General features: G+C 63.0%; 1 protein-coding gene and 1 long non-coding RNA gene across 8 annotated transcripts in view; one reads left to right on the forward strand and one right to left on the reverse strand.

Annotated features, from left to right (window-relative positions):
* Positions 1-4,446, reverse strand: part of LOC135580081 (uncharacterized) — a 25,126-nt gene extending 20,680 nt beyond the window's left edge. The window contains exons 1-2 of the long non-coding RNA XR_010474219.1: positions 4,318-4,446; positions 1,712-1,775 (exon numbers count right to left, since the gene is read on the reverse strand). This is a non-coding gene — a long non-coding RNA (uncharacterized LOC135580081). The remainder of the gene's footprint in view (positions 1-1,711; positions 1,776-4,317) is intronic.
* Positions 1,650-20,880, forward strand: SLC6A9 (solute carrier family 6 member 9). Of its 7 annotated transcripts, none has more exons than XM_005501035.4 (14): positions 1,650-1,789; positions 5,779-5,919; positions 14,407-14,563; positions 14,715-14,846; positions 15,980-16,232; positions 16,308-16,440; positions 16,789-16,923; positions 17,004-17,107; positions 17,185-17,422; positions 17,509-17,643; positions 17,944-18,043; positions 18,310-18,410; positions 18,606-18,776; positions 19,045-20,880. In XM_005501035.4, the coding sequence occupies exons 2-14, from the start codon at positions 5,890-5,892 to the stop codon at positions 19,255-19,257; spliced, it is 1,902 nt and encodes a 633-aa protein (XP_005501092.2). In that variant the 5' UTR covers positions 1,650-1,789; positions 5,779-5,889; the 3' UTR covers positions 19,258-20,880. The 7 variants fall into 7 exon arrangements, with proteins under 7 accessions (XP_005501092.2, XP_064927660.1, XP_064927661.1 ...); XM_065071588.1 differs by lacking the exon at positions 1,650-1,789 and adding an exon at positions 3,207-3,369; XM_065071589.1 differs by lacking the exon at positions 1,650-1,789 and adding an exon at positions 3,210-3,376.
* Positions 20,881-20,908: the final 28 nt, after the last annotated feature.

Genomic DNA, 20,908 nt, shown 5'->3' on the forward strand with positions numbered 1-20,908 from the left:
AAAGATTTTGGTGAAGTACCATCATGCCAATGCTGGACTTTGCCCTCCCTCTGCCTCCCGCACCAGGACACACACAATCACTGGGTGTGATCCAGGGCAAGGAGCCCCCAGCTCTGCACACAGCATCCTGCCAGCAGGGAGGCCTCAGGGCCAAATCCAGACCCGGCTGCACTGGGGCTCACAGTGCTTGGAAAGCAAGTTGGGACACAATTCCGGAGTCCCTCCAGAAAGGTGCACAGCCAGTCCCCATGCTGGGTGCCTGAGGGAGACAGCATCAAATCCCACTGCATTTGGTGTATCCACAACCTCAAGGACAAGCTCTGGACCGCACCAGGGCTCCGAGCACTCGGAATTCACCACAGACCCATGCTGCAGCCCTGGCATGCGTGAAATCTCCGGAGATCCCTAGTGTTTCAGCTGGCCCAGCCCTCTCTCAGGTGCTGGGAGCTGGCATTTCCTCCCCACCCTTCACCTCTCTGGATCCCTGCCCGTGTTGCTGGCAGTTTCCCAGGCAACAGCACCCATGGAGATGGGAGAGGAGACGCTGTGCTGCCAAGGCTGCGATGCCATCCATGTGCTGACCTGTGTCCCCCACAGAGATGCCACAGCTGCCATGAGGTCACTGCAGCTGTCTTCAGGGGGGGAAGCCACTAGTCCCACAGATTTGAATGGCACTGGGGAAAGGGTGCTGTGGCATCACCCCCACCACCTGCAGGGACTTGGGGGCTCTGTGACACCTGCCAGACTATGGCAAGGAGGGAAGGAGTTGGGTGGCCCAAAATAGGGAATGGGGGGATGATGGGGAGAGATGGTTGAAGGCAGCACCAGCACAGGCTGGAGGCTTGCACCCACCCCACACCCCTGTGGCACTGCAGCCTCCCATCCCATGGACCATGTTTGGCCTCTGCCCCTGCTGTGGCTCTGGGCACCATGAGACACCGGGGAATTCCTGACCAGCATAGCAGGACCATGGCCAAAGCCACAAGTGTATGAAGCACCCAGGCTCCTGGGGAGGAGGTGTTTACACCCAGGTGTAGGGTGCTGCAAGGGCACTGCAGCACCTTGGAGGCGGGGGGGCGGGCAGGAGCAGTCCCTCACTGACCTGCCAGAGGCTGTGGTTCCCGTCCTTCTGTTTCCCCAATTTGAGGCATGGGAGAGTGCACAGAGGAGATGCACAGGAAGGGAGGGGGATAGAAAGCATGAGTTTCAGCCATAGAAATCCATCCCTTGAGGGTCAACTCTGCAACTCCATAGCTGGCAGCTCCTCTCCAAAGCCCAGACCCTGGGGCAGGGGTGTGGGTTGCAGCTGGGTTCTGGCTCTGACCCAGGATGCTGGGCGTGGGATGCTGGATTTGGGATGCTGGGTGTGGAATTCTGGATTCAGGTGCTGGGTGCTGGATTTGGGTTGCAGGCTGGGGCGTGAGGCCGTGTGCAGCTGGGAGCGAGGGTGCTAGCAAGCAGCCTGGCTCCTGGTGCTGAGCAGCCATGCGCGGGTGCTGGGAGGGTGTGGGAGAACCCAAGCACCGGCTGATTTCACTGCTGCCTTCCCCTTCCTGCTGTGGGTGCCCTGACTCTGGCTTTACTTGCAAAACGAAAGCAGTGTCAGCAAGGGTGTGCGCCGGCGCCATCCCTCATCCTGCAGCCCAGCACCCTGTCGACTCTGCAGCCATACAGCCCATGGTAGCTGGCCAGACATCGCTGGGGCCCTTACCTCCACTCCATCCAGGGCTGAGGATTTTCTTAATCAGGCAGAAAACCTTAGGGACAACGGGGATCTGTGGAGAGACAGGTAAGGGATGGTCCCCAAATTGGGTGGAGCTCCATGAGGTCAGCCCTGGCGTGAGATGTGGGGTTGCAGAGGTGGTCAGGACCAGAGAGCACCCAATGGGATGTGGGAAAGGTTGTGCTATTGATGCACTTGGGGTGCTGAGCTGTGGGGCGAAAGGCCCCTGCTGCACCTCACAGCCACGCCGAGACCTCAGTGTGCAGCTTGCCCTGGGAGCCGGGAGGTGTTCAGTGGGCAGGGCAGGGTGCTGGGGTGCAGGCAAGGGAAGGGGAGGAAAGGGGAGGAGAAGGGAGGGAGAGGAGGGCGGGGAGGGGAAGGAGAGGAGAGAGGGGAGGCCTCGGCAAGGGGCCAGGCAAGGGGTGGCCCCCAGTGCACCCATCATGCATTACTGGAAACATCTGGCCTGGGCTGCGGGGGTGTGTGCTAGCGGCACACACATGTGCTCACATGGGTATGGGGATGCACACAAGCACATATGTACTTATGAGTATGTGTATATCAGTATATACCACACTTGTGTACACTCAGGTTCGTGTGTATGTATCTACCCATGCATGTGTACACAGACGTACACAGGCATGGAGGTTTGTACGTACATGTAGATGCCCACATCCATGTGTATGCATATAGAAACAGACAAGCACATTTATATGTGTACACAAACATACACGCACACCTAAATACATAGGTGTAAATGTACAGATTTGCATGCATACACGTGTACATGTGCCAGCAATCTCACCTGCTGCAGTATGCACATGCATGGATACATAACTGTGTGCATGTGGACCCACTCATGTGCGAAAGCCACACACATGCACACACATGTACAACAGTCACACTAACCTCACTCTTCCTGGCCGGGGCCTGCAGGCAGTCCTCTGCATGGGTTTGTTATGGTGCTGTGCCCTGGTGGTCTGAATCTGTGCGTATGCATGCTGTGTGCGGTGTTTCTGTGTGTGTCAAAACGTGTGTGCGAGTGCACATGTGCCTGTATAAGCCTGTGTGTGACTGCATGTCCCATATATGTTCACATGTTCTATATGCCTGTGCGAGCCCGAACGTGCCCCTGGGTGTCCGCATGCCTGTGGCCTGCAAGTGCCCATGTGTGCCAAGTATGTTATGTGTGTGCCCAAGTCTGCCAAGTGGAGGGTGCGCCCGTGTGTGCCCACATCTCCCCGTGCACACTCGTGTGTGCAGCGTGCCCATGTGAGCCCTGGGTGCCGTGTGCCCACGCGTGTGCCTGTGTACCACGTGTGCCCGCATGTGCCGGTTGTGCTCTCTTGCCCTGCGAGTCCCCGCAGTGCCCGGCGGTGCCCGAGACCCCGGTGCGGGTGCGGGTACCGGAGCGGGGCGCTGGGGAGCGTGGCGGTGCGGGGGGCGGAGCGCGGTGGCGGGGGCGAGAGGCGGTGCCAGCCCCCACCGACCTCCAAACTTTCATTAACTCGGCAGCACCGGCGGCGGCGGCTCCCGGCCTGGTACAGCACCGGCACCGGTACCGACAGCGGGCCGGGCGCGGCGGGGCGGCGCCCTTGCGGGCCCACCCAGCGCGGCGGGAGGGGCCAGGCGGCGGCATGGGCACGGTAAGAGGTTAGCACCTCCGCCGGCACCGGGTGCTCGGCCCGGCCGGCAGCCGCGGGAGGACCGGGGCGGGGAGGGAGGGTGCTACCGAGGAGTGGACGGGGGCGGCGAGGGGCTCCGGGGCGGTGGGGACGGGACCATCGAGAGCGACACCAGAAACGACACCGGCAATGGCACCGGGAGGTGCCCCCCCGCCAGGACGGCGGCGGAAGCGGGATGCGGGGCGGTCCCGCATCTGTTGCTCTCTCAGCGCGGCGGTGCGGTAACGAGGGAGCGCGGAGGCGCGGCGGGCAGAGCGCGCCCACCCGCCGCTGCACCCGGGGGTGGGCGGCGGGGACCGGGGCGGCCCGGCCCGGTGCCGGGGCGGGGGGACTGGCGGTAATTTTCCACCGGCATGTACCGGGGCGGGGCGGCGGAGCAGCCACCACGTGGCGGCTGATGTAACCGAGCCCCCCCGCCGCCGTGCTGCACCGGGCGGCGGCGACGGGGGGTGCCGGGCGCGTTGCGGTGGGAGCTGACCGCGGGTTTGCGGCCGGAGCTTCCTCGGCGGGGAGGGGGCAGGGCGGCGGCAACCCAGCCCGCTGCCCGCCTCCCGCGGGTACCGGGGAGCCCCGGCTGCGGCGGATACGGTGGATGCTGGCAGACGAAATGGCTTCGCAGGTGGCAGTGGCTGCAACGGCGTCCCGGACTGCCCGCCGATGCGAGGGGATGGGGGAGCTCCATCCTGCGGCCAGGCATCCGTGGTCTTCCCCTGGGTGCTATGGGCTGCGTCCCCTGCCGAGATGTGTCACCCCAGCTGGGAGATCCCGTGGGTGCCCAGGTGTCCCCACTTCCACGATGCCACCCATCTCATCTAGGTACAAGCTGCCCTGCCCTCTGAGCTGTCGTGGCATCCTGCGCCTCTGGGAGAGTCACCCTGTAGCACCCATGTGTTGCATCCCCATCCGTACCTGGCTCTACCAGGGGATGCTGCAGCCTCGGGCATCCCTGCATCCATACTGTCACTCCCCTGCACCTTGCACACTCCACTCCTTGGAAGGCTGGGAGATGAAGCCAGCAGCATGATGCAGGCAGGCAGCCTTATCAGTGCCTGGCAGACCTTGAAGGGAGGGGCGGCCCATCCCTTTAGGCGCTGTCCTCTCACAGGGCACAGGATGCATCCCTGCGCTGAACGCAGGGCCAGGGCTACCAGGCTGGCATCTTTTGTCTGACTGGCAATAGGTGTGTGGTGGGGAGGAGGTCTGGCTGCCAGCCCTACATCTCACACCTCTGAGAGGTCCCTGTGCAATGCAAGGAGCCAGGCTTGTGGCAGTGACATCTCAGCTCCCCTTAGAAATGCAGCTGCTCCTGGGGAGGAGTTTGGCGGTGGGACGTCGTATCTGCTGGTTGCAGCCTGCCTGCACTGAGAGGCTGTTGCTGGGGCTGGGGGCTTGTCCAGCATCCTCTGGCCTCCTGCTTTTTATCTCCACCACCCACCCATGCTTCCTCCCCACAGCTTCAGAGCCTCATGCCCCTCTGCCAATCACTCCAGACCCCTGGCAGCCTGGGATGGGCCCTGGAGTGCTCAGCGGTGGTGGTGGAAGTGTTTGGGGACGCTTGATGGGGGTCAGGGGTCCTTCCCCAGCCAGCAAGGACACCAAATGCTAGTGTAGGATTTGCGAACACTGGTACTGTCACACAGACAAGCAAACTGGTGTTTCGCCAGAGCGACTGTCCCTCTTGGTGTGGTGAGGTCCTAGAACTTCCCTGGGGCCTCCAGCAGCCCCAGGCTGGGGCAGGAGTAAGGGCAGGAGAGGCGGCTGCCCATGCCCATGCCTTGTCCAGCAGCACCTGGCGCCTGGCAGAGCCCAGTGGCTCAGCCCCCCTGCACAGCACGTGCATGCGATGCACCGGGGCAGAAGGCAATCGTTTCCCATCTGTGTCCTGCGCGGCAGCTGAGCCCTGAGCTGGCTCTGCTCAGTGCCCAGTCCCGGCACTGCCGTGTACTGCAGCCATTTCGGCTCCAGCTCTCACTGGGGGAGAGTTTGCGGGACCCCGGCTCCTGCCCGCGGCCCCCAACACCCACCTGCTGGGAGGTGGCAGCCAGCTGCGTGCAAGGTCGTCTCTCCACACTGGGTAAATCTTTAACTGCTTCTTGGAAGACATCTGGGAGGTGCCACTTGAGTGGGTGCCGGAGGTTCAGAGGTTCTGGAGAGGGTGGGAGCCAGCAGGAAGAGACATCGTTGCCAGTCCGCCCAGCGCCAGGTCTTGCATCTGTCGCCAGCCCCACTGCTGTGTGCCTGTGGGCAGGTACAGGGGAACAACCCGCCTGGCACAGCTCCCTGCATCTTGGAGGAAGGGGCAGGCTTGGAGCAGGGATGTGCCCAGCCCACCAGTCACGTCTCTCTTGATGTCTCTCTTCCCCTGCCCAGCTTGCTCTGACGGTGGATTGAAGCGTACCAGTGGTGCAACCAGCGTGACAGAGAGCGGGCAGTCGAGGCACCCCACAGCGGGCAGCCAGCACCATACTCCAGTCTCCAGGGATGGCCGATAAGTGCAGTGAGGGGCTGCTGGTAAGTGCCAGGGTGTGGGGACTGGGCTAGTGTGGGTCACTGCTCTGGGGACCCAGAGCACCTGGTGCAGGGAGCAGAAAACCTGGGCTCCTGTAGGGCTTGGTGTCACCCTGGAGCCCCGTCCAGGCTTGTGCCGCCCCCGTGCTCTCGCAGCATGATGACCATGGGACAGGCACTGGCTGCCGCTCACCCTGAGCCTGTGGCCTGTGAGGCTCCCTGGGTGCGGTGTGTTGCCGTGCCTGGAGATGCTATCGCCCATCTCAGGCACTTTGCCTGGCCTTATCACTTGCCCCAGCTCTCTGGGCGGGCGGCAAAGATGAGAAAGCCGCAGCCAGGCATCTCCTCCACCTGCTCTCGGCAAAGGGTGCGGGCGCCTCTCTGTGCTGGGTGCCCCCAGAGGGGCATGGTGTGTGGTTGTTTCCCCTCAGCCTCCATCTGTTGGGCCCTCCTGGACTGGGCTGGTAGGATGGTGTGTGGGCAGAGCCGGGTTTTTCCAGGCACAGGTAGGGTTCCTGACCCTCTGTCCTTCCAAGCAGTGTGTCGCAGGACGCTGAATGCTGCCCTGCATTTGCCTGTCTCAGGGACGACTTGGGTGCCCTGGGTAGATGCGGGATGTACTCAGTGTGCATCCTCTTTGGAGGGCTGTGATGGCCCCGTGCTTATGGTAGCTCTGCCGTTGCAGTGAGTGGTTTGGGAGCCCCAAGCTTGGGTTCCCTTGTTGGGCTCCTGTGCTGTGCTGGGTAGGTGAGCCCGGGCTGGGCTCCACTGTTCCCTTTTTCCCAATGGATGGGAGCTAAACGCCGGGACCAACACAATCGCTGGGCCCTCCCCTTCCCGGGGGGCTTCCTGAAATAGCTTCGCGCTCCAGCCAGAGGGCAGGGAGCCAGGACTTCCCTGGGAAGCGGAGAGCCAGGGGAGCGGCATGCTCCAGCAGGCACTTCCAGCATGCTTGCGGCTCCTCCGCTTGCGTGTCCCAGCGTGGCCCCGCTTGTTGTGCCTGCAGCAGGGAGCACAGCGCCCGTCCTGCCCACAGCGGGCAGCCTAGCGTGGTCAGGGTGGCTGGTGGGATGGGAAGGCAGATTTCTCCAGGAGAAGCTCTTGGCTGGGAACAGGGATGTATCTGGGCTCAGTCAGGGGTCTGTCACGGTGATATGACCCTGCATGTCTGAGGTGTTTGCTGTGGATCCATGCTGCCGCTGCATCCCTGCCCTGGCTGGAACAGCCGGTGTCACACCGGTGTGATGGCCAAGCCTGGCACCTGTGGCAGGGAGACAGGTGTGGGAGTGCCCATCTGTTCCAAATCAGTCTTTAATTTGCTTCTCAGATGTACCTAAGCAGCCCACCCTAGGGCCAGGGCATGTGGAGAGGTGGGGATGGACAGGGGACCACAGGGTCTGGCACATACTGTGGGGGTTGCCCTGGCTCACAGCCCGCTGCCTGTGGCTCCACTTTTTGTGGGTCAAGGGGACACCTCTGCATGGAGGGGTGCTGGGGGACTGATGCAGGGCTGTGAGGAAGAAGGCAGGTCCCTGTGAGAGCATCCCAGCTCCTGGAACATCCCTGCACCACACCAGCTGCAAGAGCCTCAGAAGGAGCTGTGGCAGGATGGGTGTTGGCTACTGTGCTACCCAGGTCACTGGGGAAGGGAGCTAATCTCCTTGGACTGCCGCCAGTGCCCTGCCAGTCACCTGATAAAGCACAGTTCCTACCTACCCGGTTGTCCCTACCTGCCCTCTCATCCCTGACTGCAGGTGCAGCTCCTGCTGCCAGAGCTCCCAGTCCAGCTAACCTCCTGTGGCACAGCCGCTGCCCAGGGGTGAGTGTGCAGCCTCTGGGGCTGGGCAGGTTTACGGTGGGGCTTGGAGTGCCTTCTGTGTCCTGCCTGGAGAGAGACAGGGGTGACAGAGGCAGCAGCTGGGTGACGTGAAGCTGTGCCTCAGTGATGATGTGATGAGAGTGTCGTGTCCTGCTTTTGCAGCCTCTGCATTTTGTGGATGCACCTGGGAAGCTCTGCATGCTTGCTTCAAAGCCACAGGCAGGAGAGTGAACAGGGCACCCTCCCGTCCCCCCAAAACCCAGTGGATGCCCAACAGGGTTCAGGACAGCTCCAGGAGCTGGATCAGTCCCTGTGTGGCCAGGCAGGGGCTCCCTGTGGGGCCACACGGGAGCGGGGAGGGTCTGACAGCCTCTCCCTCCCTTTGCTTTTAAGGACATTTTGTTTTGTCCTCCTCAGGGCACTTTGTTTGGGCTCCAGCAGTGCCAGCGGCTCCTGACTCCTGGAGCTGCCTTGTCTGGCACAACCGGGCAGCTTTTGGCCACAGCCGGGTGCCCAGCTCAGCTGGGCTCCTACCATTGCCCCAGTCTACCCCAGGCAGACACAGGGGCACCACTCCCACCATTTTGTCAGGGATTAAGGGCTAGGGGACCCTGCCTGTCCCAGACACCCCCAGCAGTGTGGTGCCGCGGGCATGGGGGCCAACGGAGCTGCGGAAGTGACTCTTGGCTGCAGGAGCCCTTCCCGGAATACCAAGGGGCAGCAATGGGGGGGCTGGCGGGGGATTATTCTGCCTGAACGCCCCAAGAGAATCATGTCTGCCCTGGAGAATGGGGCCAGAGAAAGGCAGCCCCAGCGGGAAGAGCCCAGCAAGGGGATGGTGGCATTGGGGCAGGTCTGTGGGCATCGTCCGTGCAGCCCTGCTTGGGGATGAGGTGACAGGGACTAGGAGACCCACTGCCACCCCAAATGTGTCCAGCACCCCTGCCTCGCTGGTGTGGCCCCAGCACTGCCAGCCGGCTGGGCTAGAGAATGGGGTGCCAGGGGAGGTCAGGGTCCCGCTGGGGGCCCTTCGTTTCCAGCAGCATGTCCCTGTGGGGCTGGCAGTCCCTTCTGCCTGCCAGCCAGGCTGCCAGGAGAGCAGGGCTGTGCTCCCATGGGCTGGCACACGGCCCAGCATCCCTGGGATGGGGCGGCAGGTCCATGCCCAGGCTGCTGGGGGGCATGGGGAGCAGTGTGCCCAGGGCAGGGTGTTTGATGATGGCACGCAGGTGGCCCAGCCAAGGTGGTGCAGCCAAACCGGGACAGGAAGAGGTGCTTGTGTGGGCATCTTGTGGGGTCTTGAGGTATGGGGGGCACATGGCTGCATGTGGTGCAGGGCTAGAGGTTGAGCTGGGAGGGCTAGGCTCACTGGAGCTGCCACAGCGTGGGGTGGTTTTGGGTTTGCATGCATCCCAGGGGCCACAGTTGGGTGCTGCCATCTCATGAATGGGTCACATCCCGAACTGTCAAGTGACTGATGCAGGAGGGGATGGGGACAAGCACTGGGTGCTGGCACGTGGGGGGCTGAGCGCCCGCCCTGCACACGTGTGATGTTCACGTGTGCGCCCACGGCCGCTGCTGCCCGGACCCCAGATGGTTGCCCGAAAGCGCCGGCCCGTCCCCCCCACCCTCGGTGTGCCATCACGCCTCGCTGGCGCCTTGGCTGCGCTCCCCAGCCAGGGCGCAGGGCTGAGAGCAGCTGGGGCACCCCAAGGCTGGCTGAGGAGCACCCCGTGCCCACCTTCCCACGGGATACAGCACCCCACCAGGGTCCCACCCCACACTGGCAAGGGGTTGAGTGGGAAGGCTGTAGGGTGGCTGGATGGCATGGGGGTTGTGGCACAGCCCTCCTGCTAGCCAGATGGTCCCCTGCAGGGCAGTGACCTTGCGAGGGTTGCCATAGAGACCTCATGATGTCACCAGTGGTATGACATCAGAGTGAAGTAGCATGGCACCAAGCTGGGGATATGCCAGGCTTGTCCCTGCACCCCCATCCCCCAGCAGGGCCATGCCCAGTCCCCTCAGCCCTTGAGTGCCCTGGGTTGGGGTCGGGTATGTGGGGCCAGACGGCTACGTGGGTGATGGGCATAGTGGCAGGAACACGTGTGTGGGGCTGTGGGCATTGGGGTGTGGGAATGGGGGGCACTGAGGGGACAGGGCTCTCTGCCATGCTCCAAATACAGGTCCCTGCCCCAGCCAGACGGGCAGCAGTGCCCGTGGGGAGGGCAGTGCTGCCCACCGGAGCGTGCAGAGCTTTGAGCAGCTGGACCCAGCTAATGAGGCCTCATTAAGCAGGATGGGGCTCAGCCCACTGCACAGCCTGCCCTGCCTGCGCCTGATGCAGCGGGGGGGCACCTGCCTTGTGAGGGCACAGCTTGTTGGGGGGAAACTGAGGCACGGAGGTCCCTGTGGCATGAGGCAGGCAGGGATGGCACTGGGGTGGGTGGCATGGTGGGACAGTTGTGCCACAGCAGGGCGGGCGGTGAGGGGCTGAGCCTGGCCGGGAGGCAAGCGGGAAGTGGTGCCAAGCACCAGAGGCAGCGGGCGGGGGGAGGCGGGCGTGTGGCTGCTGCGCCGGAGCTCAAGGTGCCAATGAAGCTGAGGATTAGCCGAGCCGGCCAGTCTGGCCCCCCGGATGGCAGCCACAGGCAGCTGGGCCCCCCCTGGCCCCCTCGGCAGGTCAGTGGGGAGGTGAGAGCGGGGCCGGGGTGGGGCAGAGCAGGGGCCGGGCTGGACGGCAGCCGTACCAGTGCCATCCTCCCACTGCCGTGGCTCTCCAAGTCCCTTTGTGCCAGCTCTGGGGCGATGGCTCTGCGGGACCGAGGCACAGTTGCAGCTCTGTGCCGTGGGACACTGAGGAGGTACCCTCAATTCCCACAGCCAGGGATGTGGGGTGCCCTGGGGGAGGGAGGGCACAGCATGGCACCAAGACCCTCCATAGCCTCAGTTGTGTTGGGAGTGAGAAGAGCTTGTCTGACAGTTGTTTGTTAACTCTGGAACCTACTAATTGCAAGAGGGGTACACAGCACCCCTTTGCCTTGCTCATTACTGCAGGGGCAGAGTCTGGTGTATATCCTCTCCTTTTTTTACCCTCCTCCACCCCATTTCATGGCTATCAGCACAGCAAGGAATATCGAAGCTTGCCCCGGCTCCACGTGGCACCCTGGGCTGGGCCGGTGCTGCTGCGGGTGGGTGCCAGAGCATGCTCAGGGCATGATCAGAGCTGTGTAGCACTGCTGGGGAGTCCTGAGATTTAGACACACCCCTCAGCACTGCATCCACCTGGCCCTGGGAGTGCCCCTTTGCCTATGCCCATCCTGGCACCCATGGCTGATGCTGCCACCACCCATGCCATGCTGGCTGCCTGTGCCCTTTGCCTCTGTTGCACAGTGGCACACACGGTGCTGGGCACCACCGAGAGAGGCAGGGATGGGTGGGATGTGCCAGTGGGGCTGACAGAAGCAGGATGGGTAGGCTGGCAGGGCAAGGCAGCTTCTGGCCTGGGGCTGGCACTTCTGGGTTCAGCACTCCATGTGCCAGGGGCAGGGAATGTGGGGGCTGGTTATGGGGCACCCCCCACTTCAGCACCTAGGAGCTGTGGTGGGACAATGGAGGCACCTGGGACACCCCTCTCAAAGTCACTCCATCCCTAGGGACTGCTCTCCAGGTCACCGCATCCCTCCATGCCCAGGGACACCCACCCCAGGCTGGGGTCCTCCTGCCCCAGGCAGCTATTTTGGCAAATGATGTAATTAGCATCTGTTTATACCTTCTGGCAGCCCCTGCCTAGCCCAGCCATGACTGCATCACCATCACCATGGTGAAGAGCAATGACATCAGGCTGATGACATCAGGGGCTGACTGGTACCTTGCATTTGTGTTGCAGGAGCAGTCCTGACATCCTATTAGGAGGCTGGGGAAGGAATTGGGGGTTTCTCACTGGCTCAGGGGGGCTGTATAAGCCTAATGTCCTATGGAGATCTTCTGGTAGGCTGAAATACCTCCATGGGGTTGTCTGAGTGGGGAAAAATGGGGTGGTGACCATGTTGGAGATGCCTCCCATGGGGACATCCCCTGCCAGCATCGACCCCGCCACCGCCATGAGCTTCCCAGCCATAAATCAGGGCCCCTTCAGGAAGTGGGGGGCATCCGGGGACCCCAGCCAAGCTGTCATTGTGCAAGGCAATGCTGCTTAGCATGAGAAAGGCTCTGGTGCCAGGCGGTGTGATGGATGATGCCTGTTCTGCCGAGCTGGGGAAGGGGGAGGAAGGATGCCCCGCGTGCCTCGATTGTCCCCCTTTTGGTACATTTGGGGTGCCCAGGGCATCCTTCCTCCCCTCCACAATGTTTTCACCCAAGCCAGGCATCTTTGGAGCTGCATGAGATCACATGCATGTAAAATTTACGGTGTGGGAGTGGGACCCCCCCGTACAGAGGCTGAATCCTTACTGGGGTGCAGTTTCCCCTTTGCAGCCCAGCTCTGTCCCAGTGCCACAGCGGGCAGGGGTGTGGGTTTCATCTTCCTGGACGCCTGGGTTCTCTGTGTCCCCTGCTTTTTTTACCATGTGGGGTTGGGAGGGTGGTTAATGAGTGTAAAGGACGGGACAACCTTCCCAGATTTGGGGAGAGGGGGGGTGGTAGCAAGCCGATGGGTGAGCACGCGAGCGTGTGCGCACGTGTGCATGCTTGTGCACGCATGGGCACACATGTGGCTGCCCCCTTGCTGGGGACAAGTGTGCCGAAGCCCCGTGCTGCAGGGAAGTGAAGGGGGGGCAGCAGAGGCCTGGTGCTCTTGTTGCACTGGTGCCAGGTGGCTCGAAGCTGGGGTGCCCCATTGGGCACGGGGCTGAAGCCATGCTGGGGGCACCTGAGCAGAGGGGTGGCTTTGGGACAAGAATGAGGTCTCCTTTGGGCACTGGGGCTCCAGGCTGAGCCAGGGCCATGCAGTGTTGTCCCCCAACAAGACCCTTTGCCAAGGAGGCTGGAGTGCTGCCCCCCTCCTGCTGACCGTTCTGCTCATTAAAGAGCCTCGTTAGTGTGAGCAGCTTAATCAGAGACTTCCCGATCAGATCAGCCTGCTTGAGCGGGCAGCGTGCCCCAGCATAGGGACAGTGCCAGTGTCCTCCCCCATCCTGGTGACTCCTCAGCCCTGTTCTCCTTCAGCACCCCACCATAAGAGCCTCCCTTGGGGGGACTCTACCAGCACCCAGAGCTGCTGTGAGCTCATTTCTGACAGAGCCTTTGCCCATGGGGTCTTGCCTGGGCACGCCAGTGTCCTGGCTGGGCATGACCAGTGTATCACCCCTATAGCCCCTGTCACCCTGCCCAAAGCACCCACCCATCCCTGCATCGCCCCTCTCCCCCAGCCCTGCGCCCTGGCAGCCCCCCCACCGCCCCCGGCGCGTGCGGGCCCCGCTTGCAGCAGATGGCTTTGTTTGGCAGCGCGGTGCTGGAGTCGCCGGGCATCACGTCCCGGCTGTGCCGGCCCTAATCGAATGATACGGTTAGGTGCACCGCGCCTGCTGCCCGCACCCCGCCGGCGTGAGCAGATCCGAAGCGACGGCTCCCATTTGTGGCCCCCTCACTGCCCACATCAGCCATCACAGGGGGCACACGTGGGATGGGGGGGTGTAGTGGAGGGGAGCAGTATGAGTAGGCATGGGTACGGGGGTGTCTGTGGTGGGGAAACTGGGACCATGGAGCTCCAGTGTCCTCCTAGGGCTGCTGGCACTCCATGGTGCTCCCACAGGGTCAAATGTGCTGTGGGGCCACGGACTGACCAGCACCCTCATCCCGTCGACCCGTCATTTGGCCTCGGGTGGGGATGGGAGAGCTTGGGGCACCTACAGCACCCCAAAATGCCGTCTGCCCTCAGCTCAACTTGCCAGAGCTTGACAGTATCTAGGCAGGACATTAGTGTGAGCCCGGGGCCGTGCTGGGACAGGGCCATGGGGTGATGGGTGCCATCTCCGCCGGGGGTGACGGGTGCCTGTCCTCGTTGTTGTTGTTGTTGTTGTCCCCGGTGTGAGCTCACATTGTGTGGCAGCCTGCACAAAGCACCCTTTCTTGTCCCCATCCAGCCCCAACCAGGTTCCCTGTGGTGAGGGACAGCTGGGTGCTCGGGCTGTTCCCAGGGGACCCACCTGCATGGGACCCCCCCTGCACTGCCCCGAGCACAGTGCTCTCACTGGGCACTGAGCCGGCGGCAGGACCCCGGTTGTGGCAGGATGCCTTTCCTGGGGGACACCCAGCCTGCTCTAGTCACTGCATCCTGCTCCCCATTGAGGGGGGGCCCTGTTTCACCCCGGGGGTCCCACCGTTCTCCCCCAGCCATGGGCAGTGACCACCCAGAGAGGCCTCTCTCTTGCTGGCCGTGGGGAGGGGGGGCACAGGAACAGAGGCTCCTTTGTGCTCCGACGCCTGGACCTGCTTTGTATGAGTTGCAGGCTCTTCCTTCGCTGCAGCCCGACTCCAGGCAAAGCTATTCATCGCGGGGGGGGCTGCCCGCGCTGCCCTCCCCCTTCCTTGGCACTGCCTGTGCATGGTGGGGTGGGGGGCTGGCATGGGGCAGGATGTGGGGGACCACTCTGCCCTGCTCAGCAGCCGTCGCCCCTCCGATGGGACTGTCAGGGGGCTCCCCAGTTGACTCCCCCTGTGGCATCTCTCTGCAGAACGGCGCCGTGCCCGGGGAGCGGGGCAAGCAGGACAAGAGCGTCAAGCGTGGCAACTGGGGCAACCAGATCGAGTTTGTGCTGACCAGCGTGGGCTACGCCGTGGGGCTGGGCAACGTCTGGCGCTTCCCATACCTCTGCTACCGCAATGGGGGAGGTGGGTGTCAGGGGGCCAGGTGTTCCTGGGCAGGGGTGGGGGGGTGTGCCTGGCCCCATCCAGTGCTTGCTGGCCCCACATGCCAGATGTGGGGGGCACAGCCGTGCTGGGGGTCATTGCCCACTTTCACCCTGTCATTCCTGCCCACCAGGTGCCTTCATGTTCCCCTACTTCATCATGCTGGTGTTTTGTGGCATCCCCCTCTTCTTCATGGAACTCTCCTTCGGGCAGTTTGCCAGCCAGGGCTGTCTCGGCGTCTGGAGGGTCAGCCCTATGTTCAAAGGTAAGGGGCTGCCCGTCCCCACCAGCACACACTGGCACTGGGTGCCTGCTAGCACAGCCACATGGTCTGGCCCCCACACACCCTGTGTGTCCCCTGCACGCACCCCCCTGGCACATCGCATGGCCCTGCACGGGCACCTGCGGCTCGCACAGCCGCGCACACCTTGCACACGTACGCCTTGCACACACATCACTGCCTGCATTGCACAGGTCCCCTGGGCACACACCCACCCAGTGCCGCGCTGCTCTGTGTGCACCGCCCGCCCAGCCTCCCCTGCGCGCGTTACACACGTCCCCGCACACGCAACTCATCTGCGCGTACCCCAGCCCTGCACTGGCATCCACTGCAGGCATTACACACACATCCCTGCACCTGCCACGCATGTCCCCAATGCATCACTATTGCAGAAGTCCCCTGAACACACTGCGGGTGTCCCCGCTGGCTGTGGGCATGGTCTTGTGGTCCGCTCCCTGCACCACAGGCAGTGGGTGCTATGCCCGTGTGTGTGGGTGCTGGCTGTGCTCAGAGCTTGCCCTGCCATGACTGGGCCCCTCTCTGGGTGCACCTCCTGGCACATAGGTGTGCTCCCATGCTGCTGGCTCCCTGACAGACACCTGCACGCTGACTGCCAGGTGACATGCCCACATTAGTCTGAGCGTGGGCAGCCCACGCACACTCTCCTACATGCTCTGCACTGTGGTGTGCTCAGCCTAGGTGCATGTCCCCATACTTGTGTGGTCTCTGCTACCTGTCACCAGGTAGCTTCAGCCGTAAAGTCACTGTGGCCATGCAAGGAGAGAGCCCCACTCAGTGGTTCTCCAAGGAGGTCTCCAGACCCCAAGGGTTTGCCTACAGCCTTGCAGGCCATGGACCCTGTGTGGGTTGCCATGCATCCCACAGGACCCTCAGCACCACAGGGCTTCCTCAAAGGTAGAAGACTCCATGCACAGCGGTGGGCTGAGTTGTGAGATGCTCCCCTCCCCAGTGCTGCAGCCAGGCCCCGAGCAGCAGCGTGGCTGCAAGGCTGCCAACAGCGCCACATGCTGCCTGCGCCCCCCACAACCCCTGTGCTGCGCGCCGTGCCCGTGCTGTGCTGCACCATGCCGCTCACCCCTCCCCGGTGCTGTTCCCAGGCGTGGGCTACGGGATGATGGTGGTGTCCACATACATCGGGATCTACTACAACGTGGTGATCTGTATTGCCTTCTACTACTTCTTTGTGTCCATGACGCCTGTGCTGCCCTGGACGTACTGCAGCAACCCCTGGAACACACCCGACTGCGTGGGGGTGCTGGACGGGAACCTCTCCAGCCGCGCTGCCCTCAACCTCACCCACTTCTTCAACACCACCCAGAAGCGCACCAGCCCCAGCGAGGAGTACTGGAGGTACTGGGGACAGGGACAGTGGACAGGGAGGTGGTGGTGGCAGGGCCCTGCTGACACCAGCTGTCCCCCACACAGGAGGTATGTGCTGGACCTGTCTGATGACATCGGGAACCTGGGCGAGGTGCGGCTGCCCCTCCTGGGCTGCCTCGGCGTCTCCTGGGTCGTCGTCTTCCTCTGCCTCATCAAAGGTGTCAAGTCCTCGGGGAAGGTACCAGTGGGTTCCCCCTCTGGGCCCCACCCCGTGGGCTTGGATGTGGCCCCACCCGTTTTAGGCACCCCAGTGCTCTGTGCATGCTCCTCCCACTCTGGGAAAGGCCACACCCCTTTCAACCTGGTCACACCCCTTATAGGCACAGCTCCTCCCATGTGGCCATGGCCCCTCCTTCCCTAGCTGTAGCCCCTCCCCCTGGACCATACCCTCTCCTCCTGGTCCATTGCTCCACTGGACCATAACCACGCCCCACACCCGTAGCCCCTCCCCCCTTCCATAGCCCCACCCCCTGCCCCAGGCCACACCCCTCATCCAGTCCCGCCCCACCGAGTTGCCTCCCCACAGGTGGTGTACTTCACGGCCACCTTCCCCTACGTGGTGCTCACCATCCTCTTTGTGCGCGGAATCACACTGGAGGGGGCCCTCACTGGCATCATGTACTACCTGACACCCCAGTGGGACAGGATCCTCAATGCCAAGGTGAGTGGGGATGAGGGGTGCTGGGTGGCAGGGGGACAACAGGGCTGGGGAACACGGAGCTGACCACCCCACCGCTGCAGGTGTGGGGTGATGCGGCCTCGCAGATCTTCTACTCGCTTGGCTGTGCTTGGGGCGGGCTCATCACCATGGCCTCCTACAACAAGTTCCACAACAACTGCTACCGGTAAGTGCCTGGCCATGGCCCCCCAGTCTCCCTGTAGCCCCCAGCCCTGCTGCTGGCCCTGACCCCTCTTCCCGCAGGGACAGCATCATCATCAGCATCACCAACTGCGCCACCAGCGTCTATGCTGGCTTCGTCATCTTCTCCATCCTGGGCTTCATGGCCAACCACCTGGGCGTTGATGTCTCCAAGGTGGCTGACCACGGACCTGGCCTAGCCTTTGTTGCCTACCCCGAAGCCCTCACCCTGCTTCCCATCTCGCCCCTCTGGTCCATCCTCTTCTTCTTCATGCTCATCCTCCTGGGGCTGGGCACACAGGTAGGTCATGGTGGGGCCACTGGGGTGGGGTGGGGTGGCAGAGTGGGGCCAGGGTAGTGACATGCTACCCCCTCTGCCCCACACAGTTCTGCCTGCTGGAGACGCTGGTCACGGCCATTGTGGACGAGGTGGGCAATGAGTGGATCATCCGCAAGAAGACCTTTGTAACACTGGGAGTGGCCGTGGCAGGCTTCCTGCTGGGCGTCCCGCTCACCACACAGGTAGGTGACCATGGGACTGTGGTGAAAGGGTGTTGTTGCCATGGTGTCCTTGCCACACTATCAGCCATGTCCGCATTGTTGCTATGACTGGCCTGGTGGTGGTGGTGGTGGCACCCAAGGCTTGGTGTTGCCATGCCAACAGTGGAGATGGTAGCCAGACTAAGTGTCACCATGCCAACCCTGGCATCAGGCGTTGCCATGCCAACCGGAGCGGTATCCAGGCTGTGTGTTGCTGTGCCGTTACCCTGCTGACGGTGCTGGTACCACCAGGCCAGCCATGCCAATGGGTCCCTCTTGCAGGCGGGCATCTACTGGCTCCTGCTGATGGATAACTACGCCGCCAGCTTCTCCCTGGTTGTCATCTCCTGCATCATGTGCGTGGCCATCATGTACATCTATGGTAGGTGCAACCATGTACAGCCAATCAGCTGGCAGGGCTGCCCCAGCCAACCAGTAGGGAAGGGGAGGGGACATATGCTAACTTCTGTCCAGTCAGCGGTTTCCTGTGTGCTGACTGGCTGAGGCATGCAAGGCCATTAGCCAATGAGGGCAGCCATGACCTGAGCAGCCTGGTGGGTCCCACCAACCAGGGTCTGGAGCTGGTGCTGGGCAGGGGTGGCAGGGGGCTGGGGGTCCCACGGGGGCTGATGGCCGCATATCCCACAGGGCACCACAACTACTTCAAGGACATTGAGATGATGCTCGGCTTCCCACCTCCGCTCTTCTTCCAGATCTGCTGGCGCTTCATCTCACCTGCCATCATCTTTGTGAGCATCACCACCATGGGGCATGGGGCCGTAGCAGGAGGGGGATGGGAGCTCACCTGGGCCCCAGTTGCCCACCATTGGGAAGAGGGTGCTGGGCTGCAGGGGGGCAGCAGGGATGGGCAGAGCGGGGCAGCTGGGGGGGCACAGAGCAAGCTGGCTGCTCCCCACTGGCTGATCCTGTCTGTCTCTTCCCAGTTCATCCTGGTCTTCACAGTCATCCAGTACAAGCCCATCTCCTACAATGACTACGTCTATCCCACCTGGGCCATCAGCATTGGCTTCCTCATGGCGCTTTCCTCCGTCATCTGCATCCCCATCTACGCCATCTACAAAGTGTGCCGCTCTGAGGGAGACACGCTGCTGGAGGTGAGTAGCCAGGGGCCAGACCCCCTTGTCCGTGTCCCACCTGGGGCTACCCCCAAGGCTGTCCCCCACCCCACTGGAGCCCCTTGTCCGTGTCCCACCTGGGGCTACCCCCAAGGCTGTCCCCCACCCCACTGGAGTTGTGGGTACCCTGCAGCAGCTGCGTGCAGACAGCATCCATGAGGCACCCCATCTCTGGGCACCCCTGGGGGAGTCTGAGGCGGGGGAGCATGGCAGGTGCTAACCCTATCCCCGTCTTCTCCCTCTCTAGCGCTTGAAAAATGCTACCAAGGCAAGCAAGGACTGGGGCCCGGCGCTGGCAGAGCACCGCAGCGGGCGCTACGCCCCAGCATGCAGCCCCTCCACCGAGTCCCACCTGGAGGTGCAGCCTCTGCAACCGGAGAAGAGCCGGAGCGAGGTGGCGGCTGCCTCCTCTGTGCAGGGCAGCAACGGCTCAGCCCACAGCCAGGACTCCAGACTGTGACCCCCCCGCCATCCCTGCACCCCCTCTAACCCCTCCCGCGCGGTGACACTTTCGCACCTTCCGCTGGCGGAGCCTGGCTCCGGGCCGCACCGGACTGCGGGGGGCTCTCAGCGCCAGTCCCCGAGACCCCCACCTCCTCGTCGGTTAACCACTCCCCCTTCCCCCGTGGCGTTCGTTAACCCTTGTGTTTACGGTAACCTTTGTGCGAGACGCTGGGACAAGAGAGGAGGGGGCACAGCCCCGGGAGGGCAGGAGCCAGAGGCACTTTGCAGGGGCCCTGTCCCAAAGGGATGCACATGATGGAGGGGAGCAGGATGCTCCCCAGCTCCCAGCCCCCCTGCAGTCAGGCAGCCTGCCCTGCTGTGGGGCACCCTCTTGGCCTATCCATGGGGATAGTGTGGGGTGGGACCAAGGCTGGGGCTCGCAGGGGCTGCCTGTGGCTGCCCCAAGCTGTATGCGCACAGGGCTGTCATGTCAAGGGTTGGCACTGTAGGGACCCTTGGCCCAGGTAGGCACTTGCTGTGGCTCAGAGCCTGCAGGGTCCCACGGGTGGCCATGGCCAGGGACAGTGCCAGGCACTGGGCCTGGACAGGGAGATGGGGGCATGCTGCCTGCACGGGCAGTGGGATCTCATAGCACAAGACACAAGCACTTAGAGCACACGTGCATGTGTGCATGTCCCTCTCAGACACAGTACAGACGGGCATGCACGCAGCACACGTGGGCACGCACATATGCACTGTACCCCAGGGCTGTGCAGGCAGCAAGCTGGTATCCCCCTCTCCCCATGAACCCCACCACCCCACAGCACTCTGCAGCCCCGTTTGGGGGCTGTGGGTACTCACCTGGGTGACCAGGCACTGCCCACAAAGCCGGGCACAGCCGTGAGCAGTGCGGGCACAGCCTGGCACTGCTGCCTGCCCCGCGGTGCGGCAGGAGGCTGGGGAGCACATAAGCCTGGCTGAGGGGTGATGGGGCAGGGCCGGGGTCCAGCTCTCCCTAGCAGCCCTGGCACAGGCAGGGGGGACATTCCATGGTGCTAAGGGGGAGCAGGATGGACTGGCCCCCCCAGCTGCTGCTAGCGAGAGGAACCAGCGGAGACATGGAGGGCTGTGCCAGCCCGCTCGCTCCGAGCCATCCGAGGACACTCAGTCCCCAAGCAGTATTAGTGGAGCAAGATGCACTGGCAAGGCTGGGTGGTTTTTAAATCTGTCTTCCAGCTCCAGCCAAAGGGCTTGGAGCTATCTATTTGGGGTAGATGGGGTGGGACCTTTCCCACCTTGCTGCTCCCCTCCCAGCCGGAGCCCTGTGCTCCCCATGCACAGCCCCGAGGCTGGCACAGGGACAAAGCACGGCTTGGCACGGCAGTGGCAGGTGGTGGGCGCTGAGCCCCAGCAGGACGTTCCAGCTCCCCCGGCCCCATCCCGAGCCCTCCGCCGAGCCGCGGCGAGGGGCGCAGGTTCCTGCATGGTGCCCGTGCCCTGCCCCATGTGTCACGCCGCTACTCTTCACCTCTAATCGTTAGCAATAATGCGCGCGTCCCTGGGCGGCGCTGCCTGTGCCAGTGTCTCCCGGTGTAGAGTTCTAAAGTATCCTAGATTTTAATGAGATTTATATTCCTCAGGCTGTGTCCCGCTGTGCCCTTCTTTGG

Source organism: Columba livia, chromosome 8 (genome assembly GCF_036013475.1).
Source record: "Columba livia isolate bColLiv1 breed racing homer chromosome 8, bColLiv1.pat.W.v2, whole genome shotgun sequence".
Taxonomy (NCBI): domain Eukaryota; kingdom Metazoa; phylum Chordata; class Aves; order Columbiformes; family Columbidae; genus Columba; species Columba livia.